Raw genomic sequence first — 15971 nt, forward strand, 5'->3', positions numbered from 1 at the left:
TGGTGCGCCTACCTGAGGGCACCGCCCTTCCCGTGACGCAGCATGAACACACACACACACACACACACACACACACACACTTCTTTATTATGAGATAATTTCCTGTTTCTGTGCTCAGTTTCTGAATATGTCACAGTTTTATAATTTGTTAAATTCTCAATGAAGTTCTGAATGAGATAAAATATTTCTAAGCTTTCAGCAACATCTCCTTAATTTAGTCTAAACTCAAGGACCAATCACAAGCTTTTTTCTGGAGCTTTCAACAGCAAAATAAACTCATTAGAATTTAAAAACTGACTGAATAAGTCTAACTCAATGTTCACTTACTGTCTTTTTCCAACCACAACATGACAGGAACAGGCAGCATGTGACAAAAGAAAACGATATACAACAAAATCAACAATAATAAAAAACAGATTATATATATTTTTAGAATTGCACTAAACTAGAACTCTGTATCTCTTTTCCAGAGCTTTCACCCACATCCAGTGATCTTCAGTGTGACAAAACAAAGCAGTAACAGAAGAACAGTGGAACAGATAATGATTAAATAAAGTTTTGACTCAATGGTTAGGCCTCCGGGTTCATTTAGCTGACTGTGTCCTGAGCTTTCAACCACATCCAGTGATCTTCATCAGAGTCGACTCATGACAAAATAAAGTGATAAAATGAAAATAATAAAAGTTGATTTTTTTGACCTGAGGTTGACATACAAGCTTTTTCCTGAGCTTTCAACCAAAACTCAAGGTCTTCATCACTGAATGGAGTTGGCAGATAGATAGAGAGATGCTTTGTTAAATGGCTGCAGGTCTTTCTGAGCTCCTGTCACCATCATCTCTGTGTCCTGTAGCGCCCCCTGTTGGATGGAGCCTGACAGTACACCGCTCACACTGACTCTTCACTGGTGCCTCATACTGTACATGATGAGTTAAACCTGTCAGGACACTCACTTGTCCTGTTATCTCTGATCATTAGACCTTTAGATAACAACTTTTTGATATTCATAATCCCAACATAAGAAATGTAACTTATCTTGACTTCTACCACGTTCTAGAAATAGATCTTGAGTGAGTTTTCTTCTTATCTTCAGAAGTTCGTTTTCTCACTTTAATCCATTCTGGAGTGAAAACAGAAGAAACATCTAATCCCAGAATTAAAAAAAACATTTAATTTACAACATGGAGAAAAATAAATATCCATCATCCAGTAACCTCAAGATTACGATTTACCGTATGATCTTGGAACAATTGGATGATTTCTCCATCATCTCCAGAATCTTGAGAACTTTTATGCGTTTGGTTTTGTTGGACTGTTCTTCAGAGACTGAGATCTGGGGGATTATTATCAGGTTTGGCACAACACATCATTATCATTTGTTTTAAGAGGCTGTGTGTTGTTGTGATTTTGTCTGCATCCTTTATGAATCTGATTAAAATCTATTTGAAAGACAGAAACAACAACTTCTGACAAATCTGAGGAAAAGGTTGTTTTTAAACATGAAGCAGGAAAAATGAATAAAACACCAAGTCAAGACAATATTTTATTCTGTTGATTTAAAAACAGGATGCAAAATACATTCAGCATTTATGACAGCTTTTTTCATATGTACAGATTCTTTATCTCTGAAACATTTCATATAAATATTTAATGACTTTTCATGTTTGGAAACTTTATGAGAATTTAGTTTGTAGAATAAAGTTAGAAGAATCTGATCAATGATCAGCTGATTAATCAATCACAGCTCCACACAAAGCCACAATAATAAAAAAAAATGCAACAACAATTTAAAATGACACAGAATCAATAAAACAAACCAAATATAAAGATCAGAAAATGAGTGAAATCATTTTTCACATATGAAAAGTTTGACAATAGAAAGAAAAAGCAAATAGTTCAACTAGAAAAGAAGAAGATGGAAATAAAAGAAGTGAAAGAGAAATAAACAGAGCTTTGGAATAATGAGACAGCAGGAGGACAGGTGCAGTTTAAGACGTTAAATTCTCTGACTTTTCCCTTTAAGAAATAAACAACATTATAAATCTGATCATCCTCTTTATCTCTGACTGATCTGTTCCACTGTCACAGAGACCTTCACTGGTAACATCCTCACTGGGAGATTATCCACAGTGAAAATGTATGGAAACATCTTCTCAGTGAAAGTGTGTGTGAAGGTGTGTATGTGTGTGTTAGTATCAGGATCAGAGAACGACAACTTTCCTCTGTTCCAGTCCAGATTCACTCTGATCCTCTGGAGATTCTTCTTCACTGAGAGAACAGTGAATGAAGCTGGTGGTGACCATGCTGAGTATTTACCTCCATAGAACCCTATTCTCCATAATCCAGAAGCTATGTCTCCCTTCCTCTGGACAGACTCTGCTAACACACCCAGTCTCCAGTTTATATTGTCTCCAACCTCGACGTCCCAGCTGTGAGTCCCTGAGTTAAAACCCTCAGAGCCCAGGACAGAGCAGTTATAATCAAATCTCTCTGGATTGTCAGGAAGCTCCTGTTTCTCTCCTGGTCTCAGACTGGTCAGATCTTCAGACAGGATCAGTCTTGGACCAGCAGTATTTGGGTCCGGAACCACAGGACTGTAGGAGACCATGTCCTTCATCTTGTTCCAGATGTTGAAGGTCAGGTTGCCCAGGTGTTTGGCCTGGTCTATCAGAGCTCCTGAGAGCAGCTGGTGATCCTCCAGCAGGGGGCGCTGCTGGACTCTTTCCACTGCAGCCTTGTAGTTGTTGAGGAATGAGACGTCTTCAGCTCTCAGCTCGTCCTCTGTGGCTCTGACTGTGTGTGAAAGAGCTGCTATCTCTCTGCTCAGAGCCTCCATCTTCTCCTTCATCATCTGACTCTTCTGCTCCTCTTCCTCCCTCAGTGCAGCCATCCTGGCCTCCTCTTCCTCTTCTAGAAACTGGTGAAGCTTCTTAAACTGCTCCTTAATCTGCCTCTCTGTGTGTCGGGCCTGGACCTTAATGTGTTCTGCTGTTTGCTCAAACTCCACTTTAACTTCTTCTAAACTCTCTAACTTCTTCTTTAAGGACTTCCAGAGTTTCCTGAAGTTCCTTCTTGTGTTGTTCGTGCAGCTTCATCGATGGGTCTGAATCTGTGGTTGGAGTGTTTTTCTGAATCTCTGCAGACGAGACACACTGGCTGCTGATGGTCCAGACAGAAGAGTTTGAGTTTCTCAGAGTGCAGACTGCAGAGAGCCTCTGAAGATCTCTGATCTCTCTCCTGTAAGAAGGACTCACACAGGTTCTTTAACACCAGGTTACAGGGTGGATCTGACCTTTGAAGATCTTCTCTTACAAACTGGACAGTCTGGTGTTGGTTTCTCTCTCCACCATCTCTTCAGACAGTCTTTACAGAAGCTGTGGCTACATGACAGAACAACAGGATCTCTAAAGACCTCCTGACAGACCGGACAGCAGAGATCCTCCTCTGATCTGGAAGCCATTTAGTCTGAGTGAAGCTGAAAACACAGCAGACAGGAAGTACAGTCAGTCATGGCTCCCCCTCCTCTACTAACTTCACTGAGATTCACTTCACTTTGAGTGGTGGTTTTAGTCAAACTCACCTTCAGTGTGTGGAGAGTCAGCAGGTTGAAGCAGCAGTGTTGTAGTTTTCCTCTTTTCTCTCCTGTAGCTGGACTCACTCAGAGGAAGCTGTTAGTTTGGTCTGAAGGTGAATCTGATCGAATGTTTTTCAGCCTGTTCTTCTTGACGAAATAAAAAGTTTCTTGGTTTGTCTCAGGTGAGTCAGGTGAGGGGTGGGGCTAATGCTGTTGCTTCTCCTGTAACACAGGTTGAGTTTCATTCCAAAGTTTTGATTCATTGCTGGAAATGTGAACTGATAGTGTGCAAGTGTGTAAGTTCAAATGCAGATGTTTGTGTAGATGGTAAATGGATTACTTTTTAAAGTGCTTTTCTAGTCATATCGACCACTCAAAGTGCTTCACCCTACAGATCACATTCACCCATTCATACAGCACTTGTTCTATATATGTATATATATATATATATATATATATATATATATATATATATATATAGATATAGATATGTATATATGTATATATAAAGTGCCCTCTAACACATTCACATTCATTCATACTCAGATGCTACATCGAGGGCAAACAAATCTCTCCTGTCTCAGTCTTGTTTACTGTTTTTTCTTTCTGTCTCCAGCTATTCTCCATCTGACCACCAGATGTCCTCAGACTTTCCTCCCTGTACCAGTCACCTGACTGCTCACTCCTGCTCACCTGTCCAACAACCACCACAGAGTCTCTGCCCTCTCTCACATCTGTTCCCTGTTTCCTCATCATCTCAGTATTTAAACCAACCATTTCCTTCAGCTCCTTGTCTTGTCTGTGATCCTGCTCCTCTTTGTTTCATCCATTAAAAGTCCCTTCCCTGCCTGAGCTGCTGCCACCAGCCTCAGTAACAGTGGATGATACTCAGACAGTAACTGGTGAGCTGTAATGAACAGGATGATTGACTTTTAATAGTGGACAAACTGGGTGTTTTATTGGAAGCACACAACATAATGAAACGTTGAAGTAGCTGTCCCTCAGTTTCCTTGAAGTGCAGCAGATAAATCTGTGACTGTTAATGTCTTGTGATGTTTCTGTGCTTTAAATTTATATTCAGTTTTGATTTGAACTTTTTAAAATCTTCCATTCAGACCAGATCTGTTGTGATTTCGGCTCTATGCTCTGTTTCCTCCCCTGAACAGTCACCTGTTATACTTGACCTGCCCCCCAGATGTCCCCACACTTTCATCCTGTCTCCATATCCACCTGGTTCGGCTCCTGGTGCGGTTTCCCAAGGCTTATTGGTCCTGGGTGTTGGATCCACCTGGAGCCAGATCTGGGTGAAGACCAGGGATGAGTGTCTGCCAGCTTCTGTTGAACAAACCCTGGAGAGATCGCCTCCATGTGGCTTCAAAGTCATTTTGAAGGCGTCCTCTGTAGACCCAGACCAAGACCTGAGAGCACTGGTGGTGGTCACTGAAGGTTTACTCTGAGATATGGACACACTGCTGGTGAACTGGTGCTTTATTTGTTAAATGGGCTTCAGTTTGAATGTTGAACAATAAAGTCAGTTTTCACTCAACCGTTTAAGATTTCATCCTTTTTTAGTTTGATTTTAAATGTTTGAATTGAATGAATTTTATTTTGAGAGTTTTTGTTAAAGCAGCAAATCTAAAAACAAGATGCCCAAAAGCTGTTTTGATGGTGTGTGTACTACAGGAAATGTCTTACAGTTAGTCTAGTTGATTTTTAAAATCTCCAGTGTCCTGTCCAACCGCAATATTGAATTTACAGCAGGAACATGTAAAACCGTTAAACACACTTTCTACGACCAGAGGAAACAGGAGAGATTTTAAAAATAGGAAAGCAAAGCCAGTCTGGTCCTGGTTCAGACTGTAATAGCAGCTTTCTCTCCCATGAGGTGGCGCTGAAGCGCTGAGTCGGTGAATTAAAACCACGAAGAAGAAGCAGCGGAAGCGGAAATGAGGCTCTTTTGTTTTGAAAGAGGGAAATTTAAAACTCGACGGCGTTAATCAAAAGTAAACACAAACAAGCGGAATAAAATCAACAAAACCAGTCAGGAAAATGACCGCGAACTGACGTCCTTCATCCCGGATGTAAAGTAGGTTCATAGGAGACATTTTAAAAAAGACTTCTTCGTGTTTAAATCTGAAGATTGAATTTAACTGTTTTACTGTGAAACGTTTGAAAAGGGAGTCTCCACCGTTCAGCCTTTAATGTCACATTTATATTCTAATACTAGTTTCATCTTTTATCCCACATATCTTCTTTATCACATTTTGTTCTTTATATTTACTGTAACGTTACTTTAAACATTATTGTGTTAATGTCCGCAGACTCCGCTCAGCTCAGCCAGTTTAACACGGTTCAGTTTTCTGTAACGAACTGTTGGCTGTGACAGGTTTAATGAACGAACACCTGTTAACTTCACATTGACACACAGCTTTTAATTATTTCATAGAGGCGACAAATAATTTTCCTCGTCTGTGATTTAACCTCCTACACTCAGTGAATCCATCTCCTGCAGTAAACACTGAAATGAGTCTCTACAAATGTTAACACGCTGTTTTTATTTCATCAGCTTAAAAGGTAGAGAACAACCAAAGAAAGAGACCTTTGGTTTTGTTAGTGTAGAAATGAAGCAGTAATTGTGGCGTGTGTGTGTGTGTGTGTGTGTGTGTGGTGTGTGTGTGTGTGTGTGTGTGTAACGTCGTCAGAACTTCATGAACTCCTCAGGTCTTTATTGACTCGTTAGGACTTGAACTACAGGTGAAGACTTGTCATTAGGAAACATCAGGTCATAAACTCTTCTCATTGTTTCAACAGTCAACAAACATGAGCTCCTGACCAAAGCTAAGTGATGAAACCTGGAGGAGCCAGTTAAAGATAAAGAGCTTCAGCTTGAATTTTCCTCAGTTTGACAACTCAAGGGAAAGTTCAGAGGATCTTTGCTCCTGTTATTTAAGCTGGTGATGTGACAACTAACAGAGTTAACAAGTAAAGAAAGGCTCATGTTTAATGTCTGTTTGCTGCAGGGTTGTTTTCACTTCTTCACTTCAAAAATCAACAAGAAACCCGACCCACACCTCTGTACACAGCTCTGTGTGGACTTTAGATATGAATGTGCCCAGCTGAAATCTTGGGATCTAGATTGAACTGACAGAGAAATAAAATGTTAAATAACTCAGTAACTAACATGTAACTGCAGGACAATGTTAAAGTAAATAACTGATTCAGTAGAAATCTTCTACACATCTAATGCATCATTTTCCACACGTCTACAGTTCAGACATATTTGGTGTGTTTGGAAATTCTGTGATTTCTTCTCGAGAATAAAATAAATTCAGTTTTAAATTGCATAACTGACATATGTTTTCCTCAGCAGCGTTTCCTGACACGTGATGAAGCTGTTTGGTAAAAGCTCAGTAGGTTTGATTTGATCGCTGCAGAGTCTTTTCACACCAACATGAAGAAGAGGGTGAGAAGGTCTCGGGTCTCTGACGCCGTTAACATCCAGGAGGAATGTGAGTTTATCCACACACGTCGAAATCTGAGGCTTTTTACATCATCACCAGAATCAGTCTTTACTGCAGCCACCATCATTTCAGTCTGAAGCTCCTGGTGTCGAACATGGAAGGAAAACTCAATTCAAACCAACAGCACAGATCAGTGCTTCGATCAGAGTTCAGTGCATAGCAAATGTTTGTGTGAGGAAACAGATAAATAATGATGATGTGTAGATTGAACATGACTCTTGGTCTTGGAAGTAAGGAGAACATAGCAGAATGCAGATTCCACATAGAGATGGAAGGTTGTATTAATAGTGGTAATAGCAACAACAATAATAATAATAATAATAATAGCTGTAAGACTGTGAATGAGCAGGATCATAGCAGCAGCAGAAGTGTGTTAGATCAAACTGTTATAAACTAACTCATGAATTAAAGGCTTGTGTCCAAGAAGAATCTGTGTGTGTGTGTGTGTGTGTGTGTGTGTGTGTGTGTGTGTGTGTGTGTGTCAGGTTGTGTCCTGTGCAGGTTCAGTGATGATGATCCTGCCATGTTTGGGGAAAAGGTCACACTCAAAGAACACAAGCTCTCTGTCCACTACTTCTGTTTGGTAAGCCTGTGTGTGTCTCTGTGTGTGTGTGTGTGTGTGTGTGTGTGTGTGTGTGTTTTTGTGCATCTCTACTTTAAGGATCTTCATGTTCTAACAAAACCTCCCTGGATTATTCTGCTGCTGAGAATCCAGAAGGTTTTATTTTGAAGAGATGAAATCGCTTCAGCAGACGTTTGGTTTCCATCAGTAAACCAGTATCAGTGGTTTACCACCTCTATACAGTGTGTGTGTGTGTGTGTGTGTGTGTTCCAGCTGACGTCCTGTGGAGTTTACCAGCGAGGGAAAGAGGACGAGGGAGTGTTTGGTTTCCTGGTGGACGACATCAAACAGGAGATCCGCCGCTCGGCTCGACTGGTGAGAGATTTAGTTTCTCATGACGCAGAAAGTTTGTAAAAAACCTCATGAAGCTCGAGTCCAGACCAAGACTCTGAGTGTGTGTGTGTGTGTGTGTGTGTGTGTGTGTGTGTGTGTGTGTGTGTGTGTGTGTGTGTGTGTTTCAGACGTGTTGCAGCTGTAAGAAGAAGGGGGCGTGTGTTGGCTGTAACGTCAGGAGCTGCAGGAAGACAGTCCACTTCCCCTGTGGGAGGAAACAGAAGTTCATCTCTCAGTTCACCGGCCTCTTTCCGTGAGCGACATTCAACACAAGAGAAGGATCCTCTCCACTCCACAGTCTCCCCTCTGACCTCTGTGACCTCTGTGTCTTTGTGTCCAGGTCCTACTGTCCAGATCACAGTCCCACTCAGTCTCTGTTTGTGGGTTTAGACCTCAGTCTGCCTCAGTCCTGCTCCGTCTGTCTGGACTCCATCGATCCCGTCCTGTCCTACTCTGTCCTCAAATGTCCGTCCTGCCACACCAGCTGGTTCCACAGGGACTGTGTGCAGGTAGAGTCAGTGTTGTGTGTTATGAGGATGCAGCTGCCACTGCAGAGGTCCAGACTCACACAGAGGCACTTCTTAACATCAGCCTTTTTTTCTCTACCAGACTCCATTGACAGAAACAGGGATTTAACCAGGAGCTGCTGGAATACCACTGCCTCCATCTGTTAGTGTGTCTGTGTTACTGTGGGACTTTCAGTGCTGGAAGAAGTAATCAGATACTTCATACTGAAGTAAAAGTACCACACAGTAACACAGACACACTAACAGGATGGAGGCAGTGGTATTCCAGCAGCTCCTGGTTAAATCCCTGTTTCTGTCCATGGAGTCTGGTAGAGATATATAGAGATGTTTCTGGTTAAACTAAAGGATCTCAGTCTGTTTTCACCTCACAGTGTGTGACAGAGTGTAAGGATGTTATTGACTGTCTGTCTGTGTTGGTCAGCGTCAGGCCCACAGTGCAGGCCTCTTCTTCTTCAGATGTACTCTCTGCAACAACAAGGAGAGTTTCCAGGAGGAGATGCTGAGGATGGGAATCTACATCCCAGAGAGGTAAAGCCGTCACTAACACCGAGCAGCAGGAGAAGATGAGAGAGATGAGATGACGTGTGTTTTCTGATGCTCCTCTGTGCTTCCTGCAGAGATGCCTCCTGGGAGTTGGAGGCCAACGCGTACTCAGAGCTGCTGGAGGTTTACAAGCGCTGTGACGCTCTCACCTGCCTCTGCAGCGACGGACCCACACACTCAGCAAAGACCGGGTACGACCTCCGTCTCAGTGGATTCATACCTCGATGTCAGTGTGTTATAACAAAGATGGAACACAAACGTGTTTCAGTTTTCGTTTCTGTTTTGTTTCAGGTGGTTTGAGGTGATTCGCTGCCGGCTCTGTGGATCCAGAGGGACTCACAGGAAATGTTCGGGGCTGAAGTTGGACACCAGAGACTGGGCCTGCACCGACTGCACCCAGGCTACAGATGGGAAAGGTCTGAGTGATTATTTGACTGGTTGATTAGCTGGTGTGGAAACACACCGGTAACTTGACAGAAGCTTCAGGTGTGTGAGGGGAGTTAGTGTGAAACAGCAGCTGTAGATGGGACTGAATGTGAACCACATGCTCTTGTCTCGTCCAGCCTCCCTGGTTGCGTCTCCTCAGGGAGGTCAGAGGAGGAGTCTGCTGTCCAAACGCCACCCGTCCCCCATCCACTCCTCCATCAGCTGTAAAAGGTACACAAATCTAACGCACCTGCCCTCTGCAGACACACTGAGACGGTAGTTCGCCGCTTTAAGTTTCACCTCTCGTCATGTTCAGACGTCTGCTGTTCTTAATCTCTCCTTCTCTCAGGCCGTCGTTACCTGTCAGGTCGGGGTCACCTGAGGAGCTCCTGCAGGCGCTGGCTCCTCAGCTCCGCCCCGTCAGTGTCCAGGTGGAGGTGAGTGAGTATCAGGCGCTGTCTGCTGGTCTGGATCTGGTCAGGAGGCCCGACTTCGACCCCACACACACTCTGTCAGTCAGGTCAGTGGATGATGAACTCCCCTCAGTCTCCGGTTTAAAATATAAACAGTCTGGTTGACATGTTGACTTATTCGTCATCTTTCTGTCCAGGTTCAATGACGAGAAGCAGACTCCGTTTCCCAGCAGCCTCCGGGACAGCAACGCAGCCAGGCAGTACTTCTGGAAGCTGCTGGTGCAGCAGATCCAGGACTCTGTGGTGTTCGAGGGTCCAGAAGGATCCAAGAATCTGGCACTGGATTCTCAGGGTACAAATCACTTTGGTTCCTCAGGAGTTTATTCTTTGTTTCTGCTGCAGCCACGACTTTTTAGAAAGTCTGATCGGTGAGACAGGAGCCAACATGGAGCTGGTTCTAAGATGTGGACGACACAGTTTCATGTGTCTTTTTCATGTCTGTTAAATGTGTGTGTGTCGTCAGCTCTGCGTGACGACCTGTACTTTGATGTCGGCTGCCTGCTGGCTCTGTCTCTGGTCCATGGCGGTCCACCTGTCGGCTTCTTCTCCCGCGCTCTCTACCAGTGTCTGTTCAACTACCCGCCCAACCGCCCGCTCACCTGTCGCACACATGACGCCCGACACACACTTCACACGCCGAGTCAGCAGGGTGAGCAGGACTGGAAGTAAAAACAATCCAGGGCAGTTACACCAGCGTTAAAAAGCTTCCTGTAATCTGAGGTCGAACGGTTGATTGGCTGCTTTCAGATCGCAGAGGCCGAGTCTTTGGACGACCTGAGAGAAGCCGTGACGTCGAGCTGGGAGTACCTGGAGCTGGCCGGCTGCAACCGACCAATCAGCAGCCTGGAGGAGAGGGAGGCCCTGGTGGAGGATTTGGTCAGCTTCACCATGATCACCAGGATGCAGCTGCCACTGCAGAGGTCCAGTAAAAGTACCACACAGTAACACAGACACAGTAACAGATGGAGGCAGTGGTATTCCAGCAGCTCCTGGTTAAATCCCTGTTTTTGTCAATGGAGTCTGGTAGAGATATATAGAGACTGTTTCTGGTTAAACTAAAGGGATCTGTGCTCTGTTTGTTTTACTCCTCCAGGTTTCGTGAAGGTCTGCAGACTTTAGGCATCTTCGATCAGGTGAGTCACATGTTCTTTTCCCTCTGTATCAGCACTGATTCCACAGCTGCTGAGGTGATGTGATCTGATCCAGGTGCAGCTCTTCCCGTCGGTGTTCTGCAGTGTTTTCTGTGAGGCGGCGGATCGTCTCACGGCTCAGACGCTCGATCAGCTCTTCACCATCAACTTCTCTGAGGAGGAGGAGGAGGAGAGGCTGAACAGGGAGACGCCCGTCATCAGCTTCTGGAGACACTTCCTGTTAGAGTGTGAAGGTACAGACGCTGACACGAGAAATAATCCAGAGAAGAAGAAGCAGCAGGCAGATTTAATGTTACTGATGAACCTCCTCTCCTCTCCTCCTCTCCTCTCCTCCTCTCCTCCTCCCTCCTCTCCTCCCTCCCCCTCCCCCCTCCCCTCCCCCCCTCCTCCCTCCTCTCCTCCTCCTCTCCTCTCCTCCTCTCCTCAGTGGGGAGGAGCTCCATCTCCCTGCAGGACCTCCTTCTCTTTCGCCACGGGAGCTGAGGAGCTTCCAGCAGATGGCCCCCTCCCTCCTCCCTCCATCTCCTTCCTCCACCCCCGCAGCTCCTCCCCTGTAGGGGTGGAGGAGACGGGTGGACCAGGGGAGGAGGAGTGGAGGGACGGGGGGCTCTTCCCTCAGAGTGAGCCCGGCTCCAGACTCCTCCTCCTGCCCTGTCACCTCCTCCTACCAGGCCTTCAAAAGCTCCATGGAGCAGGCCATCAGCCACCATGTACACCTCCTCCCTACGGGGAGTTAGAGGAGGAGGAGGGAGGGGTGGGGGAGGAGGGAGGGGGGAGGATCAGGAAATCTACAGAAGGTTTTTAATGATCTTTAATTTGAAGATAAACTCCCTGATTTCTTTTACAATTAGACATTTTTTAATCAGAGCTGCAGCTAGCCGTTATCTTCATTATCAGTTTACTCTATTGATCTTTTGATTGATAGTTTTGTCACCACAGGTCAATGTGACGTCTTCAGGTCTAAAACCCAAAGATATTCAGTTTATTATCTGTGGTGATTCTGTTTTAATCGATCATTGATCAACTGATCAGTTCAGCTCTGCTGTTGGCAGTGAGGATTTCAAACTGTGAGGTGCTTTGACAGAGGGGTGAGGCGGGTGAGGGGGGAGACAAAGAGAGTGGGGGAGACAGTGGCTGTGATTATTAAGATAGTTTAAACTCTCAGTTCTCATGGCTGCAGATTGAGTCATAAATCAAATCTGAACACACAGACATGAATCACATACTCTTCCTGAGACAGAACATCTATAAACCTGCTCAGAAATCTGCAGAACTTTCCTGAGACTCATCAGGTTTTTAAGGCAACACTCAGTCACTTCACTGAGCAGCAGCGCCCCCTGCAGCCAGGAGGGGTCATTACATCTGTTGTTGCTCTGAGTCCAAGCAGTTCAGTGGTTTTCATGTACAGAAAACAAAGACTATCTCTTTGTTGACCAGAGTTCTGACTGAGTTGTCCAACTCAACAAGGACTCAACTTTCAACAAGGACAAAGACTCACGTTGTGTCCCACATTATACTTTGTTTACATCCCTCAGTGTGATGGGAACAGTGTCTGACCCTGACTGAGTCTTCTTACAATCAGTTGTTTCTCTTTGTATTTGATACTTCAGACTTTTCTCCTGACGTTCACTCCACAGTCACTGCTGCAGATTAATGAACACAACTCTTTCATCACCATGATAAACTTCATTTGTCAGGTTAGCCAAGTTTTTTTTGAGCACCCACAGTTTGTTGGTTGATTTCTCCAGTAAACTGATCACATTACTATCAGACCTCTAACCAACAGTTATATTGATTATTGATTAATCTGCTTTTTAATTAATGGCTCCGTTGATTTTCTAAAATCCAAGGTAACGTCTTCAAACGTCCCAAAGAGATTCACTTTAACATGGAATAAAACAGAGAAAAAACACAAATCTTCATCATTTAGACAAATGAACTATTTAATATTTTTGCTTTTTGCTGATTGATTCTGAAAATAATTAATCAACTGTCTCAGTTCTAATCACGACAAAGCTCAGTGCTGTAATGAAACATTTAATATGCCATGATTTTATCCACACATCATCATGAAACGCCATCAGATCTTTAACTTCATGTAGCATTAAGAAGTCTTACACACTGCCCGGCTAAAAAAGCATCCTCTAGTCTTTCGTTGGACGCCTTTAGCTTTGATCAGCGCACACATTTACCGTGGCATTGTTTCAGTAAGCTCATGTAGTGTCACAACTTTTATTTCCGTTCAGAGTTGCATTAACTTTTAGCCCAGATCTTGTATTGATGATGGGAGAGTTGGAACACAAGTCTTCTCCAGCACATCCCAAAGATTCTCAGTGGGGTTCAGGTCAGGACTCTGTGACCTGAATCATGGCAGTATCATCTTGGACATTGTCCGTACCATCAGGGAAGAAAAAAATCTATTGATGGAAAACCCTCGTCATTCAGTATAATTCAGGTCAGCTGACCTCATAATGTTACTGGACCTGGACCGGACCAACTGAACCTTCCTCAGGTCATAACAGCCCCCACAGGCTTGTACAGTAGGCAGTGAGCATGATGGGCTCATCACTTCATCTGCCTCTCTTCTTACCCTGATGCCCCCATCACCCTGGAACAGGGTCAGTCTGGACTCATCAGACCACATGACCTTTTTTCATTGCTCCAGAGTCTAATCTTTATGTTCTCTAGCAAACTGAAGTCTTTTGTAGCCTCGACTGATGAGTGTTTTTCTTCAGGCTTCACAGCTCTTCAGTCCCTTAAGTTCTCTTCACATTGTTGGTGTGAAAATATTCTTTCTTTCACTATTAAAAACAGCTGTGAGTTCTGCTGCTGGTTTTTTCCAATTTGATTTCACCAAACATCTAAGTGATCTCTGATTACAATCTTTCAAGATTTCTGTCCGACCACTTTCCTTCCCTGAAGATGATGGTTCTCCACCGTCCTTCCAGGTTCTAATAATGTGTTGGACAGCTCTTAACAGGTCAGTAACTTGACCTATTTTTTCCATGACCACAGAATAAGTCTTCAGTTGCATCAGTTCAGTTCTTCCTACATCAGTTAATGAAAATGAGAAGATAACTTGTTTCTAGCTGAAACATATTAATCACTGCAGTAATTATCCTGTTTGCTTAGTTAAATCCAGGTGGTGACTTTTTTCTCTGGCTGGGCAGTTTATGTTGAAACCTTTCTTCTCTGCTCTTCCACATCAGATATCACATTAAGTGATGATGATGCAAAATATTTTCTACGTTTTCTTCTCTAAAAATGATGGTGCTGATTTTATAACTTTGCCTTAAGTCATATTTTTATTGTACATAGTTTGTTTTCTTTGAGCTTGTTCTTTTTTCTGTCTGTGCTTGTTTCTCGTTTGTCATGTTGGTTTACTTTGATCAGATGGATAGCAGAAACAGTTTTACCAAAAAACAGATCTGTTGTCATCAGGTTGATCTCTGTCAGAACCACATTTTTTTATCTGTTTCTGTTTATCAGATTATTTTGGTGCTTTTCTTTCCGTCTCTCCTTATTTATCCATTTTGTGTTTTCTTGCATGAATTTTCTCTTTGTTCTCGTGAATCATAAAAACTGAAACAAACCATGTTGTCGTCCCAAGTTCATAAATAACTCAACACAACTCTGCCTCTGGAAGGAAGTTACGGTTTTATTGATCAGGCCAGAAACTACAGGTGAATAGATATCATCATGAAACTTCCCCAGCTGATCACTTACATTAAGATAGTTATTGTTGGTTTTCTGAAAAATTCTGTTTAAATGTGCATCAATTAGCATTACTTTCCAGAACAGAAATCTGAACACTGGATAAAAGCATTGTTTCATGTTGTTCACATCAGAATCTAAGGTTTTTACAGAGAGGGTTTTGGATATCACTTTTTATCACCCCATAAATCAGAAAATACCTTAACATTTTTTTTAAAGTCAATTTTATTATTTAATTGCTTTAGAATAAAATGTTCTATAAATCAGGCTGTGATTGATTCTTGAACAAACCCCTCTTAGAAAATGTTTCTGGATAACGACAGAAATAAAACTGGACAGTTTCTCGGCTTGTTCAGACTACAAGATAAAATCCCTTCAAAGATACAATATGTATTGTAATTAAAATCCTCAAACACACACAAAGTAGAGTAAATGAAAACAAAGAAATAAACATCTAAATGTCTGAATGAAGACATGGAAACAAAATAACCCAAATCTCAACTGACCAGTGCATGAAAAAAACTTTTTGCCTGCAGTATCTCACTTCAAGTACATTTTGTTTTTTATTTTACATACAATTGATTTTCAAAGAAAAGACTTTCATATACTGAAGATCTTAAGAACAAACAATACAATCAAAGCAACAACATGAAATACAAGTTTCACAGACACAACTCATAAACAGTTAAACCTGATATTTGTGTGAGAATCTCACATATGTGAAGTCAGAAAAAATATTGTGTAAGTCAAACAGAAAATAAAGTTTATATTAAGTATGACCGCACGTATATATGTGCAATAATCACAATGATAAAAAAAGTTAAATGACACAGAATCAACTAAACAAACCAAATATAAAGATCAGAAAATGAGTGAAATCATTTTTCACATATGAAAAGTTTGACAATAGAAAGAAAAAGCAAATAGTTCAACTAGAAAAGAAGAAGATGGAAATAAAAGAAGTGAAAGAGAAATAAACAGAGCTTTGGAATAATGAGACAGCAGGAGGACAGGTGCAGTTTAAGACGTTAAATTCTCTGACTTTTCCCTTTAAGAAATAAACAACATTATAAATCTGATCATCCTCTTT

The 15971-nt window shown here is 42.6% G+C and overlaps 1 protein-coding gene, 1 long non-coding RNA gene and 1 pseudogene across 2 annotated transcripts; 2 read left to right on the forward strand and 1 right to left on the reverse strand.

Moving 5' to 3' along the window:
• Positions 1-1522: 1522 nt before the first annotated feature.
• On the reverse strand, positions 1523-3734 carry LOC108873355 (E3 ubiquitin-protein ligase TRIM35-like; annotated as a pseudogene).
• On the forward strand, positions 3616-5096 carry LOC108873356 (uncharacterized). The gene is made up of 3 exons (XR_001959456.2): positions 3616-3753; positions 4188-4473; positions 4738-5096. It is a non-coding gene; the product is annotated as an uncharacterized LOC108873356 (long non-coding RNA).
• Positions 5097-5507: 411 nt separating this feature from the next.
• g2e3 (G2/M-phase specific E3 ubiquitin protein ligase) lies at positions 5508-14762 on the forward strand. Its single transcript, XM_018661514.2, is given in 20 exon segments — positions 5508-5657; positions 6939-7080; positions 7578-7675; positions 7928-8029; positions 8176-8300; positions 8388-8556; positions 8996-9102; positions 9192-9308; positions 9409-9533; positions 9681-9774; positions 9893-10063; positions 10154-10308; positions 10480-10616; positions 10618-10665; positions 10764-10936; positions 11110-11149; positions 11223-11400; positions 11595-11632; positions 11634-11816; positions 11818-14762. Coding segments are annotated over 19 exon segments (2205 nt in total). The 5' UTR covers positions 5508-5657; positions 6939-7022; the 3' UTR covers positions 11905-14762.
• The last annotated feature ends 1209 nt before the right edge of the window (positions 14763-15971 follow it).

The sequence above is a fragment of the Lates calcarifer genome, linkage group LG19 (assembly GCF_001640805.2).
Source record: "Lates calcarifer isolate ASB-BC8 linkage group LG19, TLL_Latcal_v3, whole genome shotgun sequence".
In the NCBI taxonomy this organism is placed as follows: Eukaryota; Metazoa; Chordata; class Actinopteri; family Centropomidae; genus Lates; species Lates calcarifer.